This window comes from Nothoprocta perdicaria, unplaced genomic scaffold (assembly GCF_003342845.1).
Source record: "Nothoprocta perdicaria isolate Ctin4 unplaced genomic scaffold, notPer1 scaffold_119, whole genome shotgun sequence".
In the NCBI taxonomy this organism is placed as follows: Eukaryota; Metazoa; Chordata; class Aves; order Tinamiformes; family Tinamidae; genus Nothoprocta; species Nothoprocta perdicaria.
In genome coordinates, this window is record NW_020454305.1 from 389390 (window position 1) to 401695 (window position 12306).

At 42.1% G+C, this 12306-nt stretch overlaps 1 protein-coding gene across 1 annotated transcript in view; it reads left to right on the forward strand.

The window, feature by feature from the left end:
• PLXNB2 (plexin B2) overlaps nt 1–12306 on the forward strand; it is a 111343-nt gene that overhangs the window by 46061 nt on the left and 52976 nt on the right. The window contains exons 8-12 of the mRNA XM_026053801.1: nt 1981–2095; nt 2784–2886; nt 3358–3459; nt 8158–8250; nt 9571–9652. Coding sequence (XP_025909586.1) covers nt 1981–2095; nt 2784–2886; nt 3358–3459; nt 8158–8250; nt 9571–9652 — 495 coding nt within the window. The remainder of the gene's footprint in view (nt 1–1980; nt 2096–2783; nt 2887–3357; nt 3460–8157; nt 8251–9570; nt 9653–12306) is intronic.

Sequence of the window (12306 nt, forward strand, 5' to 3'; positions counted from 1 at the left end):
GCTGTTCCCTGTCCCACACAAACAAGCATTACTGAGATCTGGCTGTGAGGCTTGTGCACTTTAGCATTAAAGTTTCTTCTCTCTGCTGTTTAATTTTTGCTCTGCTCAGCTGTAGTCAAGCATCTTGTTTTCCATGACATGTCACAAAGCTATTTTTTCTCATAGTTTTTCTCCTAACACCTTTGCATCTTTTAGTGTGTTCCTTCTGACTTCTGCAATAGTAAGTCCAGTGGAAAAATATGTGATTGTGTAATTAAAGAGACTGCCTCGTGTTCTGAACCACTGATTATATGCTTTGAGGTTTGTTGCCAGCCATAATTCTTATGCTATTTCCTAGCTAGGGCTTGATTCACACTTCAGGTTCATAGATTTTGATACATTGGCATGTGCAATAAAACCAGTAACACAACACTGACTATTATGTATCGAGTTAGAGAAGTGTGCTCATTCTTTGAGCTGTTAGAGATGCCTTTTAATATATACCAGAACTGCTAGGAACTGTCAGAACAGTACTTTGAAGCACTTTTCAATTCTCTTAAGGATGAAACAGACCCAAATCCAGTTTTATTTGCCCAGAGATCTGGCTGTGAGGCTTGTGCACTCACTGTTGAGTTTTAAAACAGAGTGTGTGAAGGTGTTAGGTTATAAGTGTTGGAACAGTACTCCCTTATGGAGGGCCAATTTGTGCCACCTAAATGTTTTGTGGGGCGAGACATAAGAAGACCAGGTTGATGAACTTGCTGTCTTTCAGCATGCCAAGTGAGACTAGAAACCTGATGGCAAGGGCTGGCACTAGAGTAACCCAGTCTTCTCTGAATAATACATCCCTCTGAGTCTGGTGCAGAGGGATCCACTTGAAAGCACGTTCAGAAATACTAGGAAGATGTTCAGAAGTTGGGCAGACCCTTCAGCAGGATTTATCTGCAAGAAGACAGCAGAAGTCAGTCAGTAATTAAGGCAAGCAGTGATTCCTGAGAGCATGTGAACAAATGCTCCACAAATCCAGAGACATCCACGTACTGTCAAGAAACCCTATGGAGGCTGGATGGAACCAACTTACTGCAGCTGTGATCATTCTAAAGGGACATTTCCTGGAAGGAAGGATGTTTTCTTGCAGTACCATTCGCAGGAAATCCCCTGGCATGTCTACCAGTCTTGAAATCTTCAAGGGGACCCAGCACTAGCAACAGGGGATTCCAGGCAAGCTGCTCACGCTCTTTCAAGAACCTGTTCAAGGAAAGCAGAGTTTAAAGTTGCCCAATAGCTTGTGAAATAGCTTGTCACAAGGGCTTAATGATTTCTGCAAAAGGTATTTCAGGCAGCTTCGTGGGGAAAAACACCAGTTCCTAAAGATAAATTTTCCACTCTTCGCTCAGCAGTGATCCAGTTGAGAAGCAGGTTTGTGGAGAAGTCATGTAGAGCAGAGCGAAGCTTGCAGGCGTTTGTGGTAACTCCGCGTTGCAGGCAGTGCTGAGCAGCAACCACAAAGATTGCTTGCTTCAATTCATGTGACAGTGACAGTTCTAATCCACGAATGCAACACGTAATTTTACATGAAGACATACTCATATTTGAGAAAATGTTATGTTTAAAATGACTGTTCTCATGCCAGTTTTCATATGTGTTCAATCATCTCCTTATTCAGGTTTCCATACTCTTTTAGGCTCTAGCGTGATGTTAGTACCACAAAGAAACACTGCCATAAACCAAAGCTACTCTGTGATTTTACTTCTTTCGTTCATTACATCTATGCTTTTCTTCCAAACATCATATACTGAAAAAATTGTAAAGGTCAAAAAGACAAATACAGAGCTCATAGATCTGAAATATAACAGGTCATGAGATCCAAAGTGTCGGTTGTATAGTTAAATATTTACATATGTCCTGTACAAATAATAAAAGCATTATTATGAATCTTTCTGATCAAGAGCTAAAGAATTCAACAACCACTTAGATGATTTTTCTTTTCTTTTGTGATAGATCATGTTTCAGTTCCATTAAAGTTAACCTTTGGACAGAAAAATATATTTTTTGCATCACATACCTATCCTTTTTATGACTGTGAAGAAGCAATGAATCTTGTTGAAAATCAGCCGTAAGTATTTCAGCTTATTAAGTGTTCAGGTACTGTAACTGTGTTTCAGGTAGCTTGCAGCTGAGCTGTTGAAGGGTTTTGTCATCAAATCTTTGCACTCCCAGATTTTTCCAGTGTCCAAATTCCTTTCTTTATGTTTTAGTGGATTTAGAAAGGGTTGATGAGCACGGGTGAGCCTGTAACATAAAATACAAGGAATGGGAATGTTCATGGCACATATAATCAGGGTCAATTCCCTGGGTTCCCATTTCTGCTGCTGCTAATGCATCTGCAGCTGAGCTCCATAGATATCCATGGACCTAGCCAGAAATATCCGGCGTGGAGTTTGGGTGGATTCGATAGGATGGTCAAAGCTGCCTCTGCCACTGTTGTCATCCCTGCACCTTCAGGGCACGTTGCTGCCCCAAGGCAGCACAGCCAGCTCCAAACAACACGTTTTCCAGCCTGGCATGTACAGGTTGATCAAGACCATTCCCAAATGTTGAGAGATGCAGCCATCTTCTGATCCTTACTTATGTGAAAGGGGAAAAAAATTAGGTTCTTGAGCTGTTCTCACTATGAAGTGCTCAGCTTAATATAGTAAGGATACTGTAACAGATTGAGCTACTCTCCATGAATAGATATTTTTTTTTGGTCAGTGGGGGAGAAAGCCTGACAGTTTGTCATTGCTATCGTGTTATATTTGTAGATGCTATTCCTGCGCGAGCAATAGATGGAATTGCCAGTGGGACTGGAAGAGACATATATGTGAGGAGTCCTCTTCAAAACAGGACGTGATTAAACAAAATATGGTAATGTTTTTTTAAAAAAATACTAGCTTTTTATTAGAACACTTCATTATTTTCTTTGCTTTTCCTCACAGATGAGTTGGTTGAATTATTGATTTAAAAATGATCCTAAATTTAATTCCAGAAGTGTAAGGGTTTTTTTTAGTGACAGTGCGGAGGTGGGAATTTAAGGGTGTGATTGAGGAGGAGTAGTATGGCTGAAGAGCTCCTGAAAGGATATTTTTGTTCATTTTACTATTTTGCTTCAATGGGAGGAACAAGATTTCTAGGCTGGGAAAGATAATCACCCACAGCTTTGACATATGTTGTAGTCATTTTTAGCATGTCTAATTTGAAAGGGTGTAATCAAATCTGTCACTGTATTTTAAGCATGAAGTTCTTCAGAACAATAATTTCATTGTCCGAAGGCCAATGAAGCTTGTTGTGGCAAGACTTTTTTATTTTAAATAATGTATAAAATGTTTATCTCCCCAGGAAGAAGAATGCCCCCAGTTTATAAACCCCAGCCCTTCAATAATACCTATGGAGTACGGAACAATGGTGTCTTTTGAGGGAAGACATCTAGCTTATTATCAGGTAAACAGATTAATTTGAAGCTGCCATTTGAATTCCCCTTGAACTCCAGCCTCACCCATCCTTTAAGCTTTAGGGTCTGAGTTCCTTGGTGATCTCACTCTTAATTGGTTTTAAAGAAGGAAAAGAGCTGCACATTTAAACTTGCTATAACATTAGTTACTGCAGTGTAGTCTCTAAATGAGGAGCCATCGCAAGGACAGAATTAGAGCAGGACAGAATATTGTAGCTATTAGATGGTTCTCTGAAGAATGTCGTTTGGACCCACTGAAATACCTTGGCAATTTTTTTTTTCAGCTAGTGAAAAGAGAGGAAATTTAGGATGTCTGAATGTTTCATATCTTTTTCTGATTAAATGCCTGCATTTTATTTTTTTTTGGTTCTAAACACCATTCAATGTGCTTGCTTCAATGTGCACTTTTCAAATGAAAATATGCACTTAGAAATTAAATGTCTTTAGTTTGGGTAAAATGACTTTTTATATTCAGCCTTTTTTTTCTTTGACCATCAAACCAGAAGATCTGGTATTTGCTGAGCTGTAGCAAATGTTTCTTTAGTTCAGTACTTGCTTCCAGAAAGTCAATTACAAAGCTTTCAGGAAGCCCAAATTTAACTGCAAGCTTCTAATTGTTGTTTAATAATGTACTTGAGGCATAAATGTTATTGTCAGCTTGGTAAAAGTGAAGCTTAAAAAAACACTTCTTTTGTCTAGATGATGGTTCAGGTACTGTTAGTTTCAGCTGTTTGATTCTGCCATGGCTTTGTATAAATATGAATTGATAGTAGATACATTGGAGAATTCATTGATTGCTCAAACTACCCACCATTTATCAAGGGCAAGAAGGCTCTTGCTTTTCTTGAGAGGTTTTTTCCCCGTTGCCAGATGGAAGTGCTGTGCAGCTTGCAAAGGCCTCCCATCCCCTCTGCTCTGCCTGCCAGGGGTGGAAAAGGCTAAGCAGGTCTGCAGTCTAAAGAATACAAGAAAATATAAGAAGAGTGTTCAGGGAAAGGTCAACTCTAAACGCTGAAATAACGTGTACTGTACAAACATGTGTTCAAAACCAGGCATTTTTGCCTGGATCCTAAGATACCTGCAAACAGTGAGAGGTAGTTTCTGTGAATATTATCTGTTACCTGAATTGCCTGGGACTGGTCACTGAAAGGATTTTAGGGGTGGAAAATGGGACCCACGATCTGCACAAGACTTAACCCGAAGGAGGGATTCGAAAGGGTTCACACGGGAGGTTTTCGTTTAGCACCACAAAGAGCTGACAAACTGACGTTGTGCACAGAGGAAACCTCCCTCTGCTCCCCGGGTAGTGAGTGGAGGAGCCCGCTTTCTCTCAAGAACAAATTCAGGGCAGATGCATAATATAGATGTGCTGAATTTGCCTCCTGGAGGACCCTCGTTCTCTGTGGAGGAGAAATAGCAGAAGGAACCCTCCCAAAATGAGTCGCGTGTGTCCAGTTTATCATTTCTTTAAATAAGCACTTAAATCCCTCTGTAGTAGTAGACAAAAGGAAAAGCAAATGTCTCTGCAAGCCCTTTTTCCTGTTAGATATCAATTACCTTCAACAAAGCCAGACACATACGGTGGATTTGAGTACTTTATTGGCAGCATTAAACAGGGGGCCTGCAGACCAGACCTTGTATGCATTTATTTAACTGGGACCTGTAAGAAGTAAAATGAATGTGTAGGCCCTAGGCTGGAAAGGCACTATAGAGAAGTGAGTGTCAAATGATGTTAGAATAATTTTTCTGAGATAAGAGCCATGTGGGAACGTCTGTGTCATGGGAGCAGCCCCATATGCACATATCCTGCTACAGATGTTCATTTTCAAATGAAAATCATAAGACTTTCCCTGCCAGGGCTTGAAGGGCACACACAGTCACTAACAGCTGCATGCACAGGCTTCTAAGTTTGTATGAAAATAGACATAAAAGGCATGAAACAGTCATAATCCTACAGGAATTTCTGTCTATGGGTGATGATAGTTAAAGCAATAACTTTGATTATTTGAGTTCATTTGAGCAAGGGCGTAATTCATCCTCAGCCTTTGGGTGAAATTCTCCTGGTGGGCAAGGTGACGCAGGAGGAGCATGTTTAGGAAGAGGGTTTTTTACAGGGCTTGGCCCAAAGCCCATACGTAGCATGAGCCTTGGCCCAGCATAGCACGAGGCTTCTCATGTGGAATGATTTTGCTGTAGGATACGCTGGATATAATCGCTTATTTGGAGGCAGTTTTTTTAAAGACTTTGTTGATTAGAACATGGGCATATATACGTTTTTTTCCTGCTGTGTTCCTTGCTGGCATTTCAGGTTAGATAAAAGTTGATCAGCAAAACTAAACGTTCTGTTGTCACTCTTGAATAATAGCTCTATTTCCTTGATCTAATCGGTGCCTTGCTTAAAAGGACAGTGCTCAGCCTGCCTCGTCATGGAGGTGCAGATGTACCAGCCAGCAAAATGCACTTAAGCATCTCTGCTTGTATGGAGACCAGCAGCAAGGATTTGGGCTTTTCACAGTGAGAAAGAAAAGTGGGAAGCTGCTAAAACTGCCTTTGCAGAACTGACGGTGGGAGAATAAGCTAGGAATTTTTTAGGCTCCCCTTCACCTGCGAATGCTTGTCTTACGGTGATTAAATCTTGTGGAGGCCTTTGCTGAAGAGGAGGTAAACTAAAAGAAGACTTGTTTACTATTTTTCTCCTCCTTTCTCTGAAAATATTTCAATATCAAAGTGAATCACCATTCTTTTAGAAACAGCAGCATCCAGAGCACACGGTTGAGAGAAGCACCAGAAGTTTAGTATTGATCTGTTGCATTGCATGCAACTTCTAAGAGATATTCTCCACCTGAGTGCCTGGGAGGCTGGTACAGTAGAGAAAACAAATGTACCAGCATTGAGATAACCTTATTAGCCTTCAAATACTTTAGTTAAAAGCAGTTTCCCATTTGGACTTGCCTTTGTCTTGTGTGGCTGAGGTGTAACCCACCTTTCAATGTTTGTTATGTGTCTCTTCTTGCACCCAGGCTGCTAAGTGCAAGTTCTGTAGCCTTCTGTAGATGGTCTAGCAGCTCCTCATTTCATTTCATTCCCAGCTGGCAGCTGCCACACACAGAAGCTTCCCTCCATCCCCAATGTGTTCTGCTAAGCATGTGGGGAAGCTTTATACAGCAGCAGCTACAGAATTTGGACACTTTTGAAGAACACATGACATACTGAGATGCAGAACAAGGCAAGCATGAAATGCAGAATAAGGCAAGCAAGGCAGCGTTTCCCAGGGAGAGAGATTTAAAAGGTGCTTTAAAATAGGAGGCAGTACACATTTTCTGTAGAATAGAACAGGCTGTAAAGCCTTTAGAGAAGGCTTTTCAGTAGCTCGTTCTCTATGTGCAGTTTCTAAGAAGGTCGTGTTCCTTCTGCAGCCTAAACCTGGCCTGCAGCCTGAACCAGGCCCCTGCCTGGTTCACGGCCCCAGGGATGGGTAGGAGCTCTTGTGTCCTCTGCCCATCCTGGCAGATGGAGGGGCAATGGGAAATGTTGCTGCTTTGCGCTGCTTAATCAGATAATTAGTTAATTAGTGGATCCTTGAGCTACCTGTGAATCCAGTATTGAAAAAAATATCTGCAGATAAATAGGATAAGAGGTGATAGTCTGAGGAATGAGGCTTAGATGGCAGCAAGGGAGGACTTGGAGCAGGATGGAAGACTAAAGCAATCTTTTCTGTTTGTTGGTTTCCCTATTCTTCAAGATTCAAGCAATTCTGGGTGAAAGCAGGGCCTTCTCCTGTATGAAGGCTTCAGAGGGGAAGGTGGGCTTGTTTCCCCATTGAAACAAATTTAGTTTTGCAAATACCTGGCAGCAGCAGCACAGGGTTAAAATACCCTCGCTGCTTCTTTCTCTGTCTCCTCTTCTTGCCAAGCTGTTTGCACAGTGGTGCTGAGGGCCAGGAGAGCGGCCCAGCAGAGCCCCAGTGCTGTGGGTGCAGTTGGTTTGGGTGGCCCCGTTAGCTTTAGTGAGCTCAGTTCCCCAATCCAGTCACGGAAGAGCCGTGCCAAGAGCTTTCCCAGTGCAGCACAGGTGCCACAGCCTGCAGGGAGGATTTAGGGCCTAGGGAGAAGAGAAGGAAGGTTGTGCCGGAGACAGGAATGCCCTTAAGCTGTCACTGCCATCACAGACTGACGTGTGAAACCCCAGCTGGGGTCTCGGGGAGGCAGAAGAAATAAAGTGCCAAGGCCTGTGAGGTGTTCGCTCCAGCTTCCCGTGTGACTCCACATCCCAGCTCTGCCCAGATTCCCTGCCGAGAAAACCTTGAAGGGCAGCGCTCACACAGCTCTGCTAATGACACATCCGATGTGTGAAGTTATCCCACATTCCCATTCCTGGCTTTTTTTGTTATTACTTCGGCAGGCCGGCGTGCCAGCTGTGCCTTTGCTTTGCTGGTGCTGCTGTGGGGCTGGTGCCTGGGGCGAGGGCAGCTCCATGGCAGGGGGTGCCGACGGCTCCGGCCGCGGCTCCGGCTGCGGCTCCGGCTGCAGCTCCATGGGCACCAGCAGGCCCTGCACGCGGCCGCTGCGGCCGGGTGCCCTTCTCCGTTTGACCCTGTTAATTCCCGTGCTCGACAGGATGTCACCTGGTGCTTTGACTTTATTGTGCTTTATTTTGAAGGTTTTAAGCTGAACTTTTCTCTTCCACAGGATAAAACATTCATGGTTGGAAACAGCCAATTCAAATTTGAAGCTTCTGTGGATGAATCAGAAGAGGGAAAATTTTCATTCAAGACCAAAGAGGTAAATCACAGAATCACACAATGGCTGACGTTGGAAGGGACCTTTAGAGATCATCTGTGTGAAAGCATGTTTTGCCTGCCATATATATTCAGTTCTTCTAGTCTTGCTCCACTACCCACATGCGTCCAGAGCCATACAAGAACTGGTATTTTCTGTTAGAGACAAAAAACAATAGCTCCTAAAGAGTCTCCTTTGGTGCTGGTGTTCAAAGGCAGCAAAGGAAGTTCCTGGGGTCTCTCCTTAAAGCCCTATGTCATTTTCCTTAGTTTCTTTATGCATGGCAATCATGGATTTTTTATTAAAACTGTCCCTGGAGAAATTCTGGATGACTTCTCTCTCTTTTTTCTTTCTTTTTCCTTCATTTTTATGCAATCCAGTGAAATCATCAGGCATAGAAGATGAGAAATTCAGAGTTTTCCCTCTCCCAGCACCAATTTGTTACCTTTCCCATGACATACTTTTTTTAATTTGTAAGAACAGGACCGATGATCACATATTTGCTTACTTACCAGCTATACATCTTTCAATCAGGTTTATTTCACTTAGAAAAGAAATAACAAAAGAAAAGAAAACAACAGTCTAGCTACCAAGTTCAAAATTAGGTTCACAAACATTATTCTGACTTTAACCTTTTTTTTAACATATAAACTTAGTCTTACCAGCTGAGTAAGGGCCTTAGTTCAGAGAACGGGTTAGCATTTATGCAGCATCTGAGCCTGGCACAAAGCACGCACTTCATAAAGCCTCTTTTTTTTTTTTTTTTTTTTGGCTCCTTTTTCTTTCCCACCTGTTGATGCTGCTGCTATCTTTTTTAACCCTAGCAGAAGCTTCTGCCTTGGAGCATGTGAACCTTGTGCTTTGCTTGTAATGAGGGAGTTGCTCTGCTAAAGATGCAAGAGATTCCCCCTCCATGTGCTCTGCGTGGAGCCTGCTGCATCCGTGGGAATACTGGGGCCAGATGGCTTGGGAAGGAGAGTGCAGCGGGTCCTGCAGTGATTTGTGCTGAAACTGTGCAGTGCCCCAGCCACTTGGATGCTTATACCAACCGTAAATTAAATTAATGAAAAGTAATGATTCGGGAGGTGTTCAGGTGTTGCTCTCCCTTGGTGCTTAAAAATTCTGTTGTGAAGGATTAGCTTCATTACAACATTTTTTCGGTGAATATAATTGGCCAAGAAATAAAAACAGGCCATATGTGTCAGGTTTGGGGTAGTTTCTAAAACCTTCATAACTCTGGTTATTAAGAATCATGGGCTGCATGAAATATTAACTTTGCAAAATGAAACCATGAATGTCTTAGTACTGTATCCTCTTTTCCAGTTCTCCTATAGTGCAAATGAAACCCTACAACTAAACTTATCCATGAGAACAGGAAAGGTCAAGATTGACAGCAAACTGACGGGTAAGTATGAAAAATAGGATTAAAGGAGGTAAATTGAACTAAATTAAAATTGGCTGCTTTGTAAGTTTGGGTTTTTAAGATTTCTTGCATGGTTGCTAGTCTTGGGAAAACAATTCTAATGGAGCAAATGTTATAAATACAAAACTCATGAATTAAGAGCCAGCATTTTTTGTTTTGAAGGCTGTTTTTAAAATGTTGCCAGTATTTTCCAATTGGATTTTTCTCTGAAAAGCAATCCTAATAGGGAAGCTCCATGGTCCTGCTGTCAAAAAGTACTTCAGTAGCTTGTTTTCTAAACAGACGTTTCCTTCTGCCACTCTCTGAAAGGTGAAAGCAATGAACTTGCTCTCCCCATTAGCAGAAGAGGAATCTTTCTTACTGCCACTGCCACAGACTTCATCTGCAATCTGAACTTTAGACAGTGTCTCAGCTCCTGAGTGACAGGCTCTGCCTGCAGCCTTCGTGTCTGCTGGCAATGCTCAATGCACAGAAGCATCTTTTCTGTGAGATGAGAAGATCTCATCTTTTTTGCTTTATTCATTTATTTCTATGGCAACAAAAAGTATATTAAGTGTTTATAGAGTAAATAAAAACCTGGTCTGTGATAGAAACTGCCTATTTCATTATTTTTAGTTTTTTCAAGCTGTAATGATGAAGCAGTTTAGTCTGTGGGCCTAGTCCAGAGCTGAGTTCGAAGGTTCATTAAAATCAGTATCTGTGAATTGGGACGACCTTACAGTTCTCTGGATGGAAGTTTAAGGCATAATCTTGCAAAAACTGCTAGGCAACGTGCTTGTTACTTATGTGATGAGTCAACATCAGGAGAACTAGCACTTCCCCCAAGTAATTTCCCCTGTGAATTAAATCTTCAGACCATATTTTTTCCATCTGTACAGTATTTAATTGATTCTCTTTCTCTTAAGCAGCATAGAAGTGGGTTTTGGAAGGTTTTCCCTAGGGTTCTGTATGCAATGCTGAAAGCACTTAGGAGAAGACGTGGCGTGAATGTTTTGGGGAGGTCATATTACAATGTCACAGGGTCTTAATTTCCATTCTCAAGGCTGTGTTTTTTTGAATTGCAGAATTTTAACCAAACGTTCCCAACTTCTATTACACAGCCTGCAAAAAAGGCTAAAAGTAGCAGCCGAGTTACTAAAGAAAGGGTATCGTTCAGATCAAAATAGAGAACTCTTGCAAAAACGGAAGGACAAATTATCAATAAGTGTTTCTTTCTATTATAAAAGTTTTTAATCCAAATTCTCTCCTTCTTTAACATTCCCCTGTCATGTGAAGTCCAGAGCATAATGGTCTTTTTGCGCCTTGAAAAGAGCTGACTTTGGGTGCGCAGGAGCTGCTGAGAAGCACATTTGAACTTGCCAGTGAAAGAAACCTTCCTTTGTATAAAGCACTTAGTGAATACTAAGTTACGATAGCGTTTTTACATCCCGAGCCGTCGGGGGTTCTGAACAGTATGGAATCCAATATCTCCCTTTTATCCTTTGTCCTTTTTATCAATGATTTCACAGCTGGTATCTCAAGGTGATGGATAAGAGGCTGAGTCTAATGAGTGGCTTGCTGCTGGTACATTTAATGAGCTGATCAGTGAGCGGGGGGAGTTTTGTGCTTCAAGGCTCCAGCTTTCTGGGTTGCCTTTATGCACGTGGGTGTGAGGGACTTGGAGACGTGGCACCGTTAATGCTGCTTCCCGAGGGATCCCGTGAAAATGCTGAGGGATGCCCCCCGGTGCGGGACAGCAAAGTGCTCAAGTAAGTGCCTTCCCTTGGTGGGTAATGCAGGGAATAGGAAGGCAAAAGTTGTCCAGTAGCTTCTCCCAGCATTGGGGTCACATTCAAGATTCAGAGTGAAGAGTTAATAACACGAAACTCTTGAAAATATTATGTGGGTTTTGTTTGTTACTTACTGTGACTTATGTATTGACATGCTCAATATGTAAGGTAAATGATGCTGCTCCTTCCTTGTGTTCATCGATTCCTTGTAAAGGCAAGATTGGAGTTGAGTCAAATGGACGCTTTTCCTTATTGATTATTGTTACAAATGTCAAAGCCTCTCAGCTTTCCATACGCCTCCAATGATGCCTTGACTGGTTTTGTGCTGGTAAAGCTACTTGTGATCAAGTGGATGTGCTGATTAGATGTAAGAAAGGTTAAAACCTGGATCAACCTTCACTTCTGTATTAACTCTTCAGTATAAAGAACAAAACCAAGTTATTCTAATAAAGGCTATGGCTGGGAAAATGAATGTGGAGATTTTTAAGTACGCAGCATTCAGAGAAGAACTGCCCTTGAGAGGCTGCAGCCAGCAGAGACTCATGCAACTGGCAGACACTGTGGCCAAATCTTGGGCATATTATTCACACCAAACAGTGAAAGGATAGTGCAAAAGTGATGTTCTCAATTTTTTTTTCTTTTTCATTTTGGAATGAAAAAAAAATCTGACATGGTAGCTTATTGGGATTAGACATCAGAAGCTATTGCTGCTGCTCTAACCTAGGAGGGTACCTAGGAGGATAGTGTATTGAAGCGTCAGTGGCTGGAGGGAGGCTTTGCTGGTGCCCTGCCTCGTGTCCGGCTCTTCTGAGGCTGAAATTTCAGCATGTGCCTTCCCGAAATAGACATTTTTAGTGGCCTTTGCCA